The sequence below is a fragment of the Euleptes europaea genome, chromosome 8 (assembly GCF_029931775.1).
Source record: "Euleptes europaea isolate rEulEur1 chromosome 8, rEulEur1.hap1, whole genome shotgun sequence".
Classification (NCBI taxonomy): domain Eukaryota; kingdom Metazoa; phylum Chordata; class Lepidosauria; order Squamata; family Sphaerodactylidae; genus Euleptes; species Euleptes europaea.
In genome coordinates, this window is record NC_079319.1 from 73,019,107 (window position 1) to 73,039,216 (window position 20,110).

Consider the following 20,110-nt stretch of genomic DNA (forward strand, 5'->3'; position numbering starts at 1 on the left):
CAGTAGTCTAGTCTCAATGTTACCATGACATGGACCCAGATGGCCAGATCAGCTGTGTCAAGGTAGGGAGCTATCTTCCAAGTTACACTAAGTTGGTAGAAAGCAATTTTTTGCAGCTGCATTAGCTTGCTTCTCCAGCAGTAATGCTGGATCCAGTATAACCCCTAAGCTCTTGACTGAGTCTGCAAGGGCCAGCCAGAACACACTTAAGGTGTGAAAAAAATGTCCTGCAAGACCTCTGCCAACCCAACCAGCATTACCTCTGGGTGTCAGAATCTGGTTTCAGTTTTTATCACATTATGTTGAATTACACATATCAGTTCTGTAAAAATTATTTTACGACTGAAAAACTTAATTGCTAGGTAATCCACCAGCAAGTAGTATGAAGAAGCCTTCAAAATTGGTGGCTCAAAGACCTAAAATCCCCATTGTCAACTATTTAAAATGTTAACCATCTATATCAGGACTAGAAACCTGGACAACTTCACTTTAGATTAATTTTACAGGAGCCCCTATAACAGCATGATTATATAGGAATATATACACAGACACATATACGCACACACATGCACACAGAGGAAATGGGATATTTATTAATTGCTTTTCCCTTATGACTCTTGGCTGATTATGAAAATAGGCAATATTCTAACATACCAGAAAAGTACTCTGAAAAGTGAACTACAGCGTCTCACTTTTTCACTTCTAGACTCTCAAGTTCAGGGTAGGTAACAATAATTTTAACATAAGCAGCAAGAGGAATATTTACTCCTTTCTGAAAGGAAAGTGAAAGGAGCAAATGTTGAAGCTATCCACAACTATTTCTCTATTGCAAAATAAAAAAATAAGTAGTGGTGAAGAACAGGTATAGCATCAGACTGGATTGAGTTCACTCACCTGGAGTAGTTGTTAATCTGCTGTGATCTCGTTACATTTATGTTATTAAGTTCTGGTACATTCAAACTGATGGGCTGATGTTTACTGTGACAGTAAGACTGATGTGCTTTGTTTGATATCACCCCATTACTGCAACTACTTTCAAAACCTAGAACAAAGAAGTTCAGATTTTTTTTTTTAATGAATTGAATCAGAGCTTCTGAAATGGAGAATTCATGAAAAACACATCTTTCCCATGTTTCCCTTCCTCTACCAGTCTTTTGTATAGTTGCTGCTGAGGGTTAGGTGAACAACATGCCATTCAACACAAAAAGCAGCAACAGATGAGTTTAGTGGACAAAACCACCCCTTTTGCTCTGTTCACAGGAGGAGGTGGTCTGGTCTGATCCCCCCTCCTTGCTAAAGCCTTTTGTTGCTACAGGAGCATTTTGTTTACAAATCTTCAGCCGCTTTATGGGAGTGCAGGGGTCTGCTGAGTGATGGGGAAAGCGGGGGGAAATCTGCTGCTAACCAGTCAGGAGCTTGTATTTCCATAGTATTCAAAAAACAGAATATGCTTAACGTTGAATGTACATAAATCCCATGCAAGTTGCTTGTTGATGAGGCAAGACACAAAGCAAACCAACCACAAAACAACCTGGGTTGCATTCTCAGGACACCCTATGAGCAGGCAAATCTAGGAGAGAGCTGTCTCCTTTCACAACTTCCCTTCCCTCCAAAGTATATCCATAATGATGCCCATTATTTGCTCTACAGTGGCCTGAAGTGCTACCATTCTACCAAAGACCACCCGTTAGCCATTCAGGAAGCAGAGCCTATGAATGAGGAAAGGAATCCTAACCTTGCTTGCTTCTCAAATAAACCAAGGACAGTGGTGCAGTTAAGGGAAGGCGAGATCACCCCTTGCCTTTTACAAACTTCTACAAGGTGGCAGGAGGAGAGGGGACTGGGAATGTGTAAGCCAGGTGAGTAAGATTGAAGCCGACCATTTGTTCTTCCTTTTCTCTTGGCACTTGGGTCTCAGCCTGTGGTCCTGTGTGCATCATGCCAGCAGAACCATCACCAGCTTTGGACATCCTTTGGGTAATAAGCTGCTTGAAGTTTGTACTGGCAGCCTGTTGGGGTATGTATGGTTTTGTAAATTAAACTACTGTGTTTGATTTCATTTGCATTCAGCTGCTCTGAATCCCGAGTGTGAGAAAAGTGGTATTAAGATACCCTAAAATAATTAAATAAGTTTTAAGAATGTTCCAACAGAAATCAACATAATGAATGATGATATGGCCACGGACTACAAGAATACATATTAAGCTTTCATATATATTCCAGGATTAATCAGGACTGCATTATGGAGACTGTTCACAAGGCTATACCCTACTGCTGGTAACGCAGGAGTGCAGAGCTGTTAACTATTGCTACCAACGCTAGGTGGTTATTGCCAAGGAACGGGAAAAATCACCACCAAATTTTGCAGGCCACCAACCAACACAGCTAGTAACGCTAACAACGGAGAAGAAAAAACTCTAAGATCTCAAAAGATGTCATACAGAGGTTGTTCACTTCTGCTAACTTAACCAACTCACCAGAACAATGTGTGCTATTTCCTTTGCCTGTTGCTAAACTGTGAATATTCATTCCATGGCTTGGGCTCATACTGGGACTACTGAATGATCGAGGACTAACAGGATAACTATCTTGAGATTTTGGGCTATGCCCTCCTAGACATCGTACTTCACTGTCTGTACCGTTGACCATTTCTATGAATTGGCGCACCCTAGGACACAAAAGAAAAGAGTTACTTTATGGAGAAGAACTTCTTACTGTATTTTTCACATTATTAAACTCCTTAAGTGTCACACATAATATTATAGAATGGGAGTACTTCCTTACCAAAAGGATGGCACTAGCTACAAAATAAGCACATTATCATGCTTTAAAAAAACGTAGTCCAGAAATTTGGGCTGGGGGAGTCGGGTTAGAAAGGACATAATACAAATTAGTTTGATCTATTTGTGTATTTTATTCTGAGTGAATTCTTGGGAGAGGGTAACTGATGTTTTCTTAACGAAAAACAAGAGAGGAAGGTGCAATGGTATTTGACATTGGTAGTCAACAGGCTTACAGAGGACATGGCCAAGATGCATGAAGAGATATGGAAAGCTACACAGTGACCAGGTGTTAGTTGATACTATCTTATCCTTCTATATCTTCTCTACAGAAGCACTAAGGTTGGAAACTTTTTAAAAATAGCATTCTCAGGATTAAGATATACAGCCAATATCTTGCTTGATACAATTCACTGCACCAGTACAACAATGCAAGATTCCTAGACAACAAAATAATTTGTTACTATGGAAGCTTTAAAGGTCATGACTACACATACTCACTCTACACTCCACCCAATTTGACAGCTATTTATTAACAGACACATACTTAACTTGAAACTCACTTCAAAGCAAATAAAAGATTAGGATTTCTTTCTAATAAACTTGGGTACAGCTGTTGTGTCGTTTCAATGGCTTCACCCATTCTTCCGGCTAAAACCAGTTTCTGAATTCCTGTAAACAAAAATAAAGACTATCACCTCAAACTGTACATCCTTCCACATTTAAGTACAGTAGTGTCCTTTCAAATTCAAAGAAAGACTTAAATATGCTGTCAATTACCACTGAATCCATGGAACTTAAGTGAGTAGATTTTAGGGGCATAAATAGGTAGAAAACAAATGCAAATGGGCAGTTTTTTCTGGAAACGTTGGCAAATGTTTTATGACTAAATCAGTATATTATCTCTTGTCTTTTATATATACAGTTTTGCAGTATGTGTGTGTGTGTGTGTGTGTGTGTGTGTGTGTGTGTATGTATATATATACATACTGCCATCTGAGGCTAGACAGGTGGCAATCTGATAAGAGGTCTTTGTGCTTGTGGTGCCAAACCGTTTGAACACCCACCCTCCTCAGATAGATTCATCTTCTTCTTCTATCATTTGTCTTCTGCCAGTAGGTGAAGACTTTGTTTTGTTTGGGGTACCCTCAACTAACTCTTATTAGCCCTTCTCCCTGTTTATGTGCTTTTGCATGTTTATATTTTATGCGTGTTTATATTGTGTTTTATTTGGTTTAAATAATTTAAAATACAAAAATATAAAGTATTTTTAATGTCTGAAATGTTTCAATGCTTGCCACCTTGGGAACTATGCATTTGGAAGAAAGGTGGCATAAAATGTTTTAAATAAAAATAAATCTTTTTGAGGTTAGTAGTCTTGTTTCCCAAGTTAAAAGTTATTCATCCAACAATCTCACGAAAGGGCACCCATGTTAGTTAATATGCAAAGTCAAAATGATATAATAGGTTTGTTAGTTTAATAAATCTCTCAACCGCTGACACCCCCAGTACAAATAAAAGGCATTTTTTCCTGCACCATCTTTTGAGGCAGTTTTACTGCAGAGGGCCTAATAATAAGCAACTGATTAGAGAAATTTTTGTGATGAAATTTCACAGGTCATACAATGAGGCACGTTTTTATATGTAACAGTCCCCTTCTATCTTCATTCTTTGGAACAAAGCATTGTGCAGGCTTACTTTGCCTATTTTTAATGGAAGCTAGCTCTTCTAGTACTGTCTGATCAGTCGATCTCGCAAAGGCCTCCGCTGTTGCACAGTACCCATGATGTACCAAGTAAGATGAAACCATTCTGTACAGAGATTTAAAAAAACACATACAAATTAAAACATAGCGCTGAAGCAAAATTTCAAACTCTTCAAAATCATTTAATAAATGGGTTAGGCAAGTTTTCTTTGCAGAACAGGATGGGATAATTTAATGTGTTATCGATCCCAATTGGATGTTGACAAAATCTTCCACTAATGAAAGGTACTTCCTTAAGAGGAATGGAAATTTTCTGCCTCTCATCCCATTATGGCCCAGCGAGGTCTTTGAAGCAATGCTCCTGCAGAACAGGAGACCCTCAGGAACAGCAAGAGGGGTGAAATGGAGGTCTGCTCCAAAGAACTGGAACCAGTGAAAACTGCCCCATACATTAGCATCAGAATAAAATTTAGTTGGACTCCAGCCCGTAAGTTACACAAATATTTTAGTGTGAATGAACAGCTTCCATATATAGTATTATGGGCTGGATCAAATGGTTCCCTTTCACTAAGCAGGGAATCTTCCTCCAGGTGAAGTCCTCCAGTGGAAAGGAACCAATGGATCCGACACTGTCTGAAGTTTTATATTTTGTCAAGGTAACCAGTTTTGTTATTAAGCAAGTATGCTACATGTAGTTTTGTTTCACATTATGAGAATACAAAATATGGGATAACAAAAGGTTTAAGTTAACAACCAGAGACCACCAATTCTAGTTTCCACAATGAAAAGAGAGAAAATTTAATATGACTGCCCACAATAAAAACTTTAATGGAAGATGTAATAAAGCATATTAAGCAATGTGGCCCCTCACATATGTAACATGTGTAACAAAGCCTGAGCCCCAGGGCAGTGTTAGGCAAGCAGAGGAGAAGGACGTGCATTTCACTGTCCTCTAGGCTTACCAGGCCCCTGCCAGGGATGGGGGAATCCACTGCCATGGGGCCCCTCTCCCCATTGCCGATCAGCTGGCCAGCAAAAGGAGGCCCAGGCCAATGCGGCTGTCAGCATGGCACTGTCACTTCCAGAACACACCAGAAGTGATGTCATCATGTCTCTGATGTGAAACGCTCTGGTATTTGAGCAACGACTCTGGTAAAAATGACTTCTACCATAGAGATTTTGCCCAAATGTTAGAGCGTCTTCACTGTCAGTAAGTCCCCCACGCCATTCCATTGGTTGTCAGAGGTACCTGGCAACCCTATCACTGTTAATTTGCCCAAATCTGCAGTCTGATGACTAGTACAAGTTCAGTTTCAGTAAGTGGAGACTTTGGTTGCAAAGCAGCAACAGACCCGTAGAAGATAAGTGTTGACAATTTGTTACATTAGTTTATTGGAAAAATAATACACAAAGAATTACCCACTTTCTTTCATCCAATCAGAACCAGAGGAGGAAAGTTTGGCATTCAATCTATACAATATTAAGATAAAATCATTTTCAAAATTTTCCTAATCATAGCCATGCACATACGGCTTTCAGAACTGGATAAGTATCCTTGTAATTATGAAATTTCAATGGTGATATGTTCACCCTAACAAAAGTGGTATTGACAAGAGGGCCCTTGCTGTACATAATATGTGTATATCGCTCTGATGTGATATGTGTCACTCCAATATCTAAAAACATATGCACAATTCAAAGATGTACCTATATCTTTCAAACATTACATGGGAAGCAAGCCTAAAAACAAAAATCTATAAACATAGTAGCAACTTTCCACATTAGTCAATCCAAGCTGGCAAATTTTGAAGGCAAGTGCCATAATACAGATCCTGTAAATTGAATAAATGCCACAGTTACTTTACTGACTACATTTGGAAGAAGCCATTGTTTTCATACTGAGGTATTTAACAAAACAAAAATGACTGGTTGTATAAGAGAATTGCTATAAATTCCTCATATAGCTTTATATGAAGTTACTTAGTAGGTTGGCCTTCCACAGAAACTGACAGCAAATTTTAATAGGGGCTGTAAGCTGACTTTGGTTGGCACAAACATGCATCTACTGAACATGAGGTCGGAGCCTCTGACTGTTTTATCTATGTTAGATTCTACAATTTTATTCTGCTAAGCCTTCCTTCAAAGGAGAAAGTCTTCCAACAGAGAAGTCTTTGTGAAGGAAGTCTCTCTTTTGGAAGAAGACTTTGTGGAAGCGAATCATAGGTCCAACCCCATGGTGTGTAAATGTAGCTAGCCAATTTTTGAAAATCTGTCTCTTCAATTTGAACAGTGAATTGAGCAAGCACCCATTCATTATTTTCAAATCCTTACTTTTGGATCATTGTCTGCCATTCTCCTTCCCGGTCTCCTATAGGAAATCTGTCAATCTGAGCCTGAATTTTGGTTCTCCATTCTCGCATATAGTCTTCAATATCGAACACAAATGGATGCTGCCCAAAATTTGCATCCACTACTTCTCCTGGAGTTTGAAGTCCTACTGTTGGGTACAGGTTTGGCTGCAAGAGATCACTGTGATTAATAGTTACTTTTCAATATATATTTTTCAAATCTGCATCCAAGCAACAACATTGGAAGGTGAAAAGCAAAATTTTTGCAAGCTCCACACATAAACAAAAAAACATTTAAGCATCAATGTGGGAAAAATCAGATTCCAGAATTCTCAGATCATATATGGAACAAATACAAGATTGCCTGTTACTGTTACACTAAATCGCGCAAAAGCACACTCTCTCATCAGACTCAATCAGTGCTTTTTAATATGTTTTCAGTGAGTGTATGCAAGGGTAAAACATTCTTAGATTTGAGACCTAGCAATCCATTTTAAATAGCCCTCAGGCAGCAGGACTGCAAAAGACAACTGCAGCAGGCTTTAGAAAAGCGCTGCCAGCAAGAATTAGGCTAGACACAGAGTTATGTCTAACAGTACTACAGCTTCATGTTTCGTTCAAAGATGAAGCATCCTCAAACAGTAATCCTGATTTCAATCACCACCTTGTTGGCAAATATAAGCAATCTACAGCAATACTTTGCTTATCAAGAACATGGGAGGGGGGCTTAGTGGTAGAACATCTGCTTTGAATGAAGAAGGTCTCAGGACCAATCCACCGCATCTCCAGCTGAAAGGACTAGGTAATGTGAAAGATCTCTACTTGAGACCTGGGAGCCGCTGCCAATTAGATTAGAAAATACTGACCTTGACAGACCAGCGGTCTGACTCAGCTTCATATGTTCAATGTCTCTTCAGAGTTTTCTTAAAGATTATGGAACAGTGATACAATATTTTGCAAAACAAACCATGCAACCAAAACAAACTCACAATGGTTCTTGTGAGTTCTTTGAATTCATAATCTAAATATTGGAACATTAAACTGTCAAACACATATCTGGTAAGCTACAATGAGCATGCTGTATGGAGAAATGGTGTATAAATTATCCAAACAAATACACAAAAGTTGTTTAAGAAAAAAACTTTCCATCATTAAGATAGCAGTCCATGTATTAATTGCTGTTTTCAAAGAAAATGGAAATAGGTAATCTGAAAAGATTTCAAAGTAATGGCCCAGGCTAGCCCAAGTTTGTCAGATCTAAGACACTAAATAGGGTCAGCCCTGGTTAATACTTGGATCGGATACCTTCAAGGAAGTCCAAAGCTGCTCCACAAAGGCAGGCAATGGCAAACCATCTCTGTTTGTCTCTTGCCTTGAAAATCCTACAGAGTTGCCATAAGCCAGCTGTTCCACCACCAATGTCCTCTGCAGAGGATTTCAGCCTGGGTGCAAAGAAAGATCCTGTGTACACATGCTAGTCAGCTTTTGCTCTGACCTGGATGGCCCAAGCTAGCTCTATCTCATCAGATCTCAGAAGCTAAGTAGGGTCGGGCCTGGTTACACCTAAACAGGAGACCACAAATGAAGTCTAGGGGTGCGACACACAGGCAAGCAATGGCAAACCACCTCTGTTAGTCTCTTGCATTGAAAATCCTATGGAGTTGCCATAATTCAGTTGTGACTTGACAAAACTTTCCACCACCAATCTGAAAGAAGTTAAACCTGCAGAAAAAGGTTATATTTTACAGAATAATTTTTTTTGCTGTAAAAATTATTTAACTTACCGGCAAATCCGTGAAAGCAATACCTGTAATTAGAAGACATGAATTAAAATTTGTGCTGTCATATTCACACTTACAGTCAGATACAAACCAATAAGAAACGTTTATGGTTTAGATATTTCATTTGATGGTTTAGATATTTCGCATTACCTAAACACTGTACAAGCAGGGTAGCCAAAAGCCGCCTCCAACATTAAACTGCAGCCACGCAGGGAACAGACTGGGAAACAACAAAAGGGGGGACACTGAGAGGCCAGCAGGGGACAGACAGAATTCTTGTGGGTTCCCTTCTTGTACTGTCCAACACAGAGATTCACTTTAAACTGAAAAACAATGCAAGTGTGCCTTTCATCTCTGAAGCACTATTCGTGTTACCTATCACTCTGGCACCAAAACCAACATAACAAAGTAAATTTCAACTTATCCTTGCTGTATACACATTCTCTCAAATTGTTGATGAATACAGGTTTCCTTAGGATGAAAGCTAAAATTCAATGGAGAAAGTACAAGGAGCTAACAGGCGTTGTACTTTAAACAAGAAATACAGACAGAAAACTTTCTGGAATGCAGTTCTTTTAAGACTTTTACAGAAAGTAATTCTTGACTCAGAATTCTCTGTTAATTTGCAATGCCAAACAATTGAACAAACCAGAAACAATGTTTCAATGCCTGTTTGAGGAAGCCAAGGTAACAGCATACATATTCATATTTTACTTTAAAATAACCAGTTCGTGTCACTTCAGAATAGCTAGAGTAGAGGTCCCCACCATGGTGGCCACCAACACCTTTCCTGGCACCTGCCAAGTATTTTTAGAAAGTGGGCGAGGTGAATTGGGGCTTTTGCCCAGCAAGGCTTTTGATTGGCTGTGCCAATTTTTAAAATGTTGTTTTGGCAAAGTAACCTGAGGCAGCCATTGCATGGCTGACTTGGCCTCCTACAGCCTCCTACAGCAGTCATTCTGTGGCTGTGCCCACCCTGCTGTATCAAACTTCCAAATGTGCCCACAGGGTCAAAATGGTTGGGGACCCCTGAACTAACGTTACAATAGAATGCAGAAATTATTAGTATATAAATTTGGTTTTCCATTTCCATAGGAAAAAAATAAATCAGAGATCCTAACCAGCTACTAGTCCAAAATTGCTTTGGGAACTGCTAACACTGCAGGGAAAAAGCTGTTCCAAATTACTGGAACACAGACAAACATAGAATAACTTGCTAAGATAAACTTTGAACGGAAATGAAAATCAGCAAGTATACTGACTTCACAAAATTTGATTCTTAGTCTCCAAAACAGGTACTGTCTGAAGTCCCAGTGCAAAATGAGTGTCTTCCTAGATCTAATTGTAAAGTGTTCGTTGCACTTCTGATCTCTCTTCAGTTAGGAACTAAGTTCTGACCAATGTCATTACAACAACAATAAAAGAAAAGAGGTAAGCCTTAGAGCTGCTATCACATTTTATTAGATATTCACAGAATTCATTTATTAGTGCTTTTACCCAAACTATGTCCGTTCTTGGTGTAGAAGCAGGTATTGTTGATAAGGTTTACACAACAACCAATGACATCACCAGTAGTAAATGTTGGGCCATAGGGTTGTCCAGTTCCAGAAGAACAAAACGAGTGTCCATCTCCATGATAACCATATGAATGTTTATCCCAACCTAAAAACAAATAGGTTTCAAACAATAGGTTGGATTCTACAAACTGACACCATAAGATGCTCTTGGAAATGGATCTTTCCTCAGTCACTACCTGTGACTTTCAAAAACGCATTGCCAGGGAGAGGGTGACACCAAAGACAAAAAAAACAAAACCCACTCAAACCACAGAGGAGGAGAAATCAGGCAATATCATTCCTATTCCTTCAGCTAGTGGTTTTATTTTTTTTGCTGCAAGAGGCTCCACTGGTGGAAGAAAGGTGATTTAACATGATTCCCCAACCTCATTGTGGGAGCCCATGCAATGTGGCTTTTTTGTCTGCGGAGGATACCCCTGTGCAGGGCGCACAAAGTAAGGGAGCTGCTGTTCATAGAAATCTGAATGTGAAAAAGTTGAGTTCCCAGAAATTATTATGCCATCAGTTTTTCAGCTCACCTTCTTCCCTATTAAAAAACAATGGAATTTTCTTCTACTGATGGAAGAGAGATGAAGGGGGGTATTGTCCCTTCCCCCTCCACTGCAGCTCACCAAACTCCCAACCCACACAGCTATTTCTCCATACTAAGTCCTGTGACCCCTAGGAATCAACTTTTCTGGGACTGGAAAGGGCTGCTTGCAAGAAGAAAGCAGGTAAGATCCACAACCATTAGTGCCTTCCATAAATGCATCGCTGGATCCAACCCATTTTCAAGCAGGTATTTACTGCTTCAATAGGACTACTTTTGTCCTCAATTAATAGTCAGCAATCTGTTTGATAACACGCTATTGAAAAGTTCAATGTTTACCAGGTTATAAAGTTTAACTTGATATCCAAATATGCTGTTAAGCTATTCTGACTGTATGACTATTTCTGTCCAAACACCACACTTCCCCTTTCTTTACTCAAAATTTGTATTTTCTATATTTTCTATATTTATTCTTTCCTACTTCTGATGTGTTTTATGCTGCTAAAGCAGCAAAATAATTTTAGACGTAAGGAAGTACTGTATATATTTCCATTTTTCAAAAAAAATAATAATAAAGGAAAATAAACTCAGTTTCCATGGCTTCAAAATTTCTAGAAGTATTATACATTTTAATAGTCAACTGTGGCCCCCATCTGCAGATACTTAAAACCACAGAAGAAGGCCAGAGAGAAAGCAGATTTTTGAATTTTGAAGGCCAGAGAGAAAGCAGATTTTTGAATTTTGAACTCTGGAGGCCAGATCTAACATTATTCAAAATAATGGCCCTTTAAAATTTAAAGGGCTCATGTACTGCAGGCCAGCTGGGAGGCAGATCATCACTCGTAATAATGGACAGTAGACTTGGTCTCTGGAGTCCAGGTCATCGCCAAAGCTGGTCAGAAGTGCACTGGCCCTTTAAATTTTAAAAGGCCATTATTTTCAATGTGGCAGACCTGAACTCCAGAGGTCTTCCAATAATGTTCCTTTAAAGTTTAAAGGTCCCATGCACTGTGGACCAGCTGTTATCACGAGAAAAATATCAGAATTGGGAAATACCAGGAGTATCTCCCACAGTTTCAAATATTGCTGCTCTGATCCAGGAAATAATGGACATGGTCAGAAATATCTGATTGCGCATCCCTAAACCCAAGCACACTTCACTTCAGATCCCAACCTATGCATTCTACATTACAATGAAACCACAATCAACAGAGCTTTGTCACTTGAAAAAAACTTTTTAAAAATGAAGTGGTAATATACTACAGAAATAAGCAATGCTTTAAAATCAAAGGAAGTCTTTTAATCATACCTGGTAGTCGGTTCATATTCACACCTTGAGCGGACAGCCCAATTCCCATGTAACTGTAATGGAGGAGGGAAAAGACAGTTTACCTTGTGTTTCATTGTTATCACATCAATCAAAGCAACTCTACTAGAAAATCCACACGTTTCTACTAAATTCACTGATTGGCATTACAATCCATTTCCTGAATTACAGACATACACCGTATTTTTCACTCCATAAGACGCACCTGACCATAAGACGCCCCCCCCCCAGCTGGCCATTGGATCGGGGAACGCCGGCTCGCACCGTCCCGACGCGCCCAGCGGGCTCTGTGCGGGCCTGCCCGCCTCCCAGCTGGCCGTCAGGGCGGGGAACGCCGGCTCGCGCCCTCCTGACGCGCCCAGCTCTGTGCACTCCGCCTGCTTCCCAGCTGGCCGTCGGGGCGGGGAAAGCCGGCTTGCGTCGTTCCGGCGCACCCAGCCGGCTGGCGGGAGGGGAGGGGGTCCCTCCGCCCAGCTCTGGGAGTCCCGGATGGACCGGGCTAGGGTCCATAAGACGCACATTCACTCCATAAGATGCACAGTCATTTCCCCTCACTTTTGAGGGGGGAAAAAGTGCGTCTTATGGAGCGAAAAATATGGTAGTTTATGTTCAGTTGGCAACAGGGAAAACAGTAAACCATGATGGTGGTAAGAAACACAAATACTAGCAGCAGTAAGAGGAGACCAATATAACAAGAAGCCATCACCAATTGTTTGTCCCTGGCTAAGCAATAATTTGTATGACTCCTTTAGATATGGAAGCTAAAGTCTGCATCAGGAAATTTTCTTAATTTTTGCTTTACTCAACAGTTTTATAGTTCTATACAACAGGAACCATTATGGCATGGCCTTGGCTATCAGTTCTGGACTTTCTCACACAATCCACTCCAATTCCTACTGCCAAATAGTTACCTGCCACATTAATTTAACTTCTAATTCACTGGTAATAGCCCATATTCAGGGACCCAAAAACCACACACAGCAGGTGCGCGCAAAAGTGCAGATCCATTCACGTGCACGTCACTTTCATCTAACTCCCTCCAGTTTTTTGCCCAGAATCTCTGCAATGTAGACTGTATTTTGTTCCTCATACAATCATTCTGTCTTGAGTAGATAGGGGGGTTAGATTAAGAGCTCCAAACTAAGAAACACTCTGTTAGACCACACAGAAATGATATATTTCATAGTCAAAATATTAACAATATTTTATTAGTATATATTTTCCTTATAGTATACTGAAGTTGCTTTTAGACAGTTCAGAGCAGTGGTCCCCAAACCTTTTCGGGCCATTGCCCCCTTGGTTCCATAAACTCATCCCCAGTGCCCCCTACCCTATAAAAAGCATTATTCAGAACAGTGGTTTGCATGACCCATTAAAGTAGAAAATCACAATAAAATTCAAAATCTAATTAATTGTTTTGTTTAATGTATTCAACAAAATTGATAACTTGATCCAGTGATACCAGCTTTTCAAAGCCTGATAGTCATTTATCAAGAACCTTAGATAACACATTTAGCAACTACTTCGCTGTTCATTAAATTCTTAATGCGATGGATGGGCTTGATGAAGTGATACCAGTTTCCGTTTTAAAGTTGCTTAGCGGGACTCTTAAATCACCATGTTCAGTAATCTGGAGTCAATTTCTTTGCTTGGAGAAAAGTTGGATGACCACACTAAAACCACGTTCCACCAAATATGATGCTGGAAATGCAACAAGGAGCTTCTTAACCACTGTCCATACTGCTGGACAGTGATCAGAGATTTCCTTCTGTAATCAAAACTCTTGGTATGATTTCTTTAAAACTTTGGCTTCAGCTCAATGTCATCTTGTAGTGGTTAGTTTTTACTCCACTTCCCCAACTTCCCCAGTGTCTGAAAATGGATTTATTACTCAACGTGGAATTTCCATCAAAAGAAGATCCTCAAATCACTCAGACATATCTTCAGGCAGCAGATCCAAGTGGTCACACAAAACTCACAGATCATCATCTGTATCCCACCTTTCTCTTATAGCTCAGACAGACTTGGAAACTGGTATCACACGCAACAGCCTATATTGCATTTGAATAGTTAACTCTGAAATAAACATAGAGACGACAAATTTGGCCTTAATAAGACTGACCTCATTTTCCTTGCAACTGCAAATTCATTTCACTGAATTCTACAAATAGCTCTGATAAACAAGCAATGTCATGCCTGATTTCTTTGAGTTGATCACTGAGCATTTGCATCTTCAAAAAACTCCACAACAGTGTCAAAAAAGTCATAAAAGTATCTCATGCGCTTAGCCAATGAAGTTTAGTACGAAGCAACAAATGTTCAAAATCTTCATCATTCTCAACAAGGAGCTCCCGGAATAGTCAGTCGTTGAGAGCATGGGCTTTCATTTCATATACTAAAATAATGAGCATGCAAAGACTTCTGCAGGTGATCACTGAGGTTTTTTGCAACCAGACCTTGGCGATGAATAACACAATTAATGGTAAAGACATCTGGCACTGCTTTTTTCAAGTAGGCAACACACCCACAGTAGTGAGAAGTCACTGATGGTGCTCCATCAGTTGCCCAAGAAAGTATGTTAATAAGCGGAATTTCCTTGTCTTTGAACAACTGCACAACACCACAACATATTGACTCCCCTTTAGAATCTGTTCTTAGTTGCCTTGCAAATAACAACTCTTGAGCCAAACTTTCATCTTTTATAAAACACACATAACCAAGAAGCAAAGATTCATTCCTGACAAAGATGACTCATCCAGCTGTAATGCAAATTCTGTTCTCCTTAGTATGGTGCAGAATGTATCTTCCACATTTTCAGCCATTTCATCTATGCATCTTTGCACTGAATTGTTGTGAGGGGAATTGTCTTAATTATATTGTGTAGTGCCAAACAGTACTCAGAACGTCACTAACTGCTGGTAGGATAAGTTATTCACCAACTGTATGCGGCTTTCCAGATTTAAAGGGCAGTTGGGGGTTGGCAGCTAGTGAGTGAGTGGGGGAGTATATCTGGCTGAGTGAAGCTGAGGTGAAGAAAGCTAACTGGACAGAAAAGTCAATTGGTAACAAAAGATCCCAAATGCTGGAATAGTGACACAGTTCAAAAGTTCAATGGAAAAGAAATGTTGTAACCTCTACCTTACTCTCTTCAGTGTTATGTTCAAACCATAAATAAAAGTTTACTCTTTTTTTTTTTAACCCTGTGGGCTGTGTGGCAGTACACTAGTGAAGAACTTGGTCTACATATGTTTTTAGGATATGAATAAATGGTGCCAGCATGTTAAATAGAATAGTGCTTGACCCCCACCCCACCCCAGTAAGTGTTTTAGTGAGGGCCTGTTATTAAAGGGGGCTGGGCTACGCTGGGCTAGCCTGTCTGCTGACATCTCTGAGTGAGAGAGGAGACCTGAAAGGTGAAATGGTCATGGCTCAAGGAAATAATGAGGGACAGCTGGGTCCAGGGGTCCACAGAATTGAATCTCTTGGTCCAATCTACTTGAAATTGGGGGGTTATTCAAAGGATAGGCACTAGCAGCTCCTCTACAATGTTTGGTTCCTTTAAAACAACTCTCCCCAGTCACCCAGAAAGTTTCCCCACAGGGAATAATGGACCTGAAAAATTCAGATTCGGGGGGGGGGGGCACACTGAATCTGAATACCATATCGGTATTCCGATTTGGGAATACCGATATTTTTCAGGTCCAATATAGCCGAATACCAAAAATACAGTTGTTGTTTTTTTGCACACCTCGACGAGTGGCATGTGACAGCTTGACCTACTTGTAACCCTGAACCTAAGAGAGGGAGGGGAGTTGTGGAGGGTGGTAGGCATTCTGTGCAAGTGAGAAAGGTGCATCACAGAAGGTTTGCTGGTTCCAAAAAGAGAAGAGTGGAGTGGGGCAGGCTCTGAGCCAGCAGAGGAGTGAGATTGTACAATTTTGGCTGGCGGAACAGAGATAGTTATAGGAGCCAGCACAAAGGAATATCAAAGAAATAACTGTTAACCATTTAGTAAGGTTATATTTCAAAAAAATTATTTCTACATGCAACTATCTATAGTGATTTTATGCCAATAAAGAATGATGTCGATAATAATAAAATAAATAATTGTAAAGTCCAGGCATTCAGGATGAGTCCAGGATGGGAATCCACGGGCTTCCTGACTTTGATTGACTTGTGGGGGAGGACATTATCAAAAAGGTAACAAAAGGTGATCGCATCTAGGCAGAGTGGACAAAAGGACTGGCAGGGTGAAGAGTTCGCCTATGCCTGTAGCAAGTTGGCGGGAGACATTCAGACAAGGTTAGTGAAAGTAATCCAGCCCACCTTGATGCTTGACAGTAATTAGATTTTATGTTCAGGAAGACTTGCATGTGATGGAATTACACTGATAGCTCTAGATGGGTGCCTGGCTTTGCAAGCCCCTCCGGCAATGGGTACGCATGCAGATATCCCATCAGTGAATCAGTCTCCCGCCCAAGTTTTGGCCACTCGTTAGTATAGTCTGAGGAGAGCCTTGACCTCGCTTTCTCCAAAGCACAACATTGCTAGCTCCTAAAATGGTTGCCAAAGTGAATTTAGCCAAGATGGAGTCAGAGCAGACAGCACACATCTAAGACAAAGGTCCCTGGTAACAGTCTCCCCAGTTCACGGACAATCATTTTTACTCACATCGCTACAAGTCATTATTACTTTTGAAAAAGTTATTGATGTCATCTCCCGTTTGTTTTAATCCATCACATAAAATCAATTCTGTCAGACGCTTGAACTGGCTAAATTTTATTGGTGAAAGCTTAGTACCTGTGACAAAAGGTGGTAGATCTGGGTAGAATTTTCTGAATGCCTAGAAAGCCAAAATGATGTTCCGCATGATTCTAAAAATTTTTCTAGAGCAGCTGTAGAAATAATTCCACAGCAGTTAGCAGCCCAAAGACCAACTAGCCCAAATACAGTGTATTATATATGCATTATAAAAACCCACCTGATAGTTTGGTACTTCAAAACTGGTAATACAACATGAAATTTTGAAGACAAGAAAAAGAGCCTGATTAATTCACCAATATCTATTATCCACCTATCTTGTCAGGCAAACATAATTTTTCTATATTTTCCTCAGCCTAGAAACCCTAAAAGTTCAGCAATTGAAAATAAAAGTACATCAATGAGATTCTGCATGAAAGCATTCTAAGATAAACAAGCCATTATCAAAATATTTCATTCAGAAATATATGGAAGGAAACTTCTCCCTAAAGACATGCCAATCCCTTTTCAAACTCAAGTTCTAATGAAAAAGAAAAACTAAGAGCCAACAGTAAACTACTTTTCTACAGTATTTCAAGTAACGCTGGAAAGATCGGTCTGCTATCTGCTGGAAAAACAGAGACTCTGGCTAGAGCAGTTGTTACCAGATCCTAATCTAGTATCTCTGACCCATGTACTATATAATGGAAAACTGGCACAAATCCATACAGGTCAAGCCCTGACATTCAAATCTTCTGTCAAAGTACAGACAACGTACAAAAAATCAGAATGGTAATCCACTGATTATTCACTTTTTCCAAATATTATTCATTGCCAAAATAATTACACAGTTCAAAGTACTTTACTCCCTTGCTTTGTTTACCCTCCAAATAATATTATGATATAGGTCACTTATTTCCACTGGCTCACTGAGGCTGGGAGGTAGCAACTGGCTCAAGATTATCTAGTGAATCCCAGGCTGGGCAAAGTTGCTTGTAAGGTAAAGGTAAAGGTCCCCTGTGCAAGCACCGGGTCATTCCTGACCCATGGAGTGACGTCACATCCCGAAGTTTACTAGGCAGACTTCGTTTGCAGGGTGGTTTGCCAGTGCTTTCCCCAGTCATCTTCCCTTTACCCCCAGCAAGCTGGGTACTCATTTTACCGACCTCAGAAGGATGGAAGGCTGAGTCAACCTTGAGCTGGCTACCTGAAACCAACTTCCGTTGGGATCGAACTCATGTTGTGAGCAGAGCTTGGACTGCAGTACTGCAGCTTACCACTCTGCACCACAGGGCTCTTATAGCTTGTAAGACTGAACTCTAAAACATTACTGTGTTATCTTCCAGCTCACAACACTTTACTACCTAGACTATACACAACACAAATTATACATGAATAATATATACAGTTAGGAGCCCCGTGGCGCAGAGTGTTAAGCTGCAGTACTGCAGTCCAAAGCTCTGCTCACGACCTGAGTTTGATCCCAACGGAAGTTGGTTTCAGGTAGCCGGCTCAAGGTTGACTCAGCCTTCCATCCTTCTGAGGTCGGTAAAATGAGTATCCAGCTTGATGGGGGTAAAGGGAAGATGACTGGGGAAGGCACTGGCAAACCACCCCGTAAACAAAGTCTGCCTTGGAAACGTCAGGATGTGACGTCACCCCATGGGTCAGGAATGACCCGGTGCTTGCACAGGGGACCTTTACCTTTAATATATACAGTTACATGATACTTTGCAATCTTTATTCATCCTCACAACTACCGTATTTTTCGCTCCATAGCACGCACCTGACCATAACCCGCCCCCCCCCCCAGCTAGCCGTCGGGGCGGGGAAAGCCAGCTCGCGCTGGAACGACGTGAGCCGGCTCTGTGCGCCCCGCCCGCCTCCCAGCTCGCTGTTCCAGCGCACCCAGCCGGCTCTGTGCGTCCAGCCCGCCTCCCAGCTGGGAGGCAGGCGGGGAAAGCCGGCTCGCATCGTTCCAGCGTGCCCAGCCGGCTCTGTGCGTCCCGGGGCGCACAGAGCCGGCTGGGCGCGCTGGAACAGGGCGCACAGAGCCGGCTCGTGTCGTTCCAGCACACCCAGCCGGCTCTGTGCGCACATTCGCTCCATAACACGCACAGACATTTCCCCTCACTTTTGAGGAGGAAAAAAGTGCGTGTTATGGAGCGAAAAATACGGTACTTTTGAGGCAGGTTCACATTTTAAAGATGGAAAACTGGGGCGATATGGTCTTGATCCTAGCCACCCGATGTGGATATGTGCTCTCCCAAACTGCAAGTACGCAGGCTGCACCATATATTACATCCCACACTTCACATCATTAGCTGTTGGTAGAAAGTTTTCCGTGTATTAATGTTTTGAATGCAACAGTGTAGTAGACTGAAACATCAAACTTGAATTATAGCAACTATGATTTGTAAGTTCTGTAATACGTTGAAGCTCTGAGAGACAACTTTTGACTTTGCAACAGTGATATTACAGAGAAAGAAATCTTATTTATTGGGCATAGGACAACTTAGTTCCATCTGCTCTGCCTGTTTACAAAGATCTGCATAGCGTGCATGCGCAACTCCCAAATGAACAATTCATAGAATGTTAGATTCCATTCTTTACTTACTAAATACTTTTCCATAAAAATGTGTTTGCAATGCAATCGTTTTAAAGCATACTGATCAGATAGCCCTAAGAAGTCATCCTCTGTCTGAAAGTGAAGCAACAATGTCAGTCTGTATTTATAAAAGCATTCAACCCAATAACTTGGGTTAAACCTTTAACCACATGGAAGAACTTGGTTGTGTCATTAAACCTTTCCCATTGTTAAAAGTACAATAGCCTCAGTTTAGTCATTTTAGCTTCTAGGAGAATTCAGGCTTGATTTGATCAGTGGATTCTACAACAAATCAAGCCTGATTTTTTTCTAGAAGCTAAAATGCCTAAATTGAGGCTGTGGTATTCTGGTCACATCAAGAGAACACACTAGAAAAGACAATAATGCTAGGAAAAGTTGAAGGCAGTAGTAAGGAAGCCACAGCCTTCAGTTTGCAAGACTGGAGAGGACTTTTGGAAGGTCATTAAGTCATAGGATCACAATAAGTCGGAAGTGACTTGACAGCACATAACATACACATTGTTATAGTAGAACACCAAGAAATATACACGTGGCATTATAGCTCAAAGGCAGGCAATTTCTCTGGCCTGAGAAAACATATCTACCTCTGAGACAAAGTGCCAGCACACCAAAAGGGAAGTTATTGGGTTTTACTTAGGCAGCGACATGGGAAGCAAGCCAAGTCCCAGAGGCTTGCTTCAGAGCCAGCTGATGA

At 40.8% G+C, this 20,110-nt stretch overlaps 1 protein-coding gene across 1 annotated transcript in view; it reads right to left on the reverse strand.

Moving 5' to 3' along the window:
- Positions 1 to 20,110, reverse strand: part of RANBP9 (RAN binding protein 9) — a 38,755-nt gene that overhangs the window by 5,117 nt on the left and 13,528 nt on the right. Inside the window, exons 3-10 of the mRNA XM_056854012.1 lie at positions 12,030 to 12,082; positions 10,112 to 10,276; positions 8,618 to 8,640; positions 6,817 to 7,001; positions 4,479 to 4,591; positions 3,344 to 3,452; positions 2,478 to 2,668; positions 895 to 1,042 (exon numbers count right to left, since the gene is read on the reverse strand). Of these exons, the coding sequence (XP_056709990.1) occupies positions 895 to 1,042; positions 2,478 to 2,668; positions 3,344 to 3,452; positions 4,479 to 4,591; positions 6,817 to 7,001; positions 8,618 to 8,640; positions 10,112 to 10,276; positions 12,030 to 12,082 (987 nt within the window). The remainder of the gene's footprint in view (positions 1 to 894; positions 1,043 to 2,477; positions 2,669 to 3,343; positions 3,453 to 4,478; positions 4,592 to 6,816; positions 7,002 to 8,617; positions 8,641 to 10,111; positions 10,277 to 12,029; positions 12,083 to 20,110) is intronic.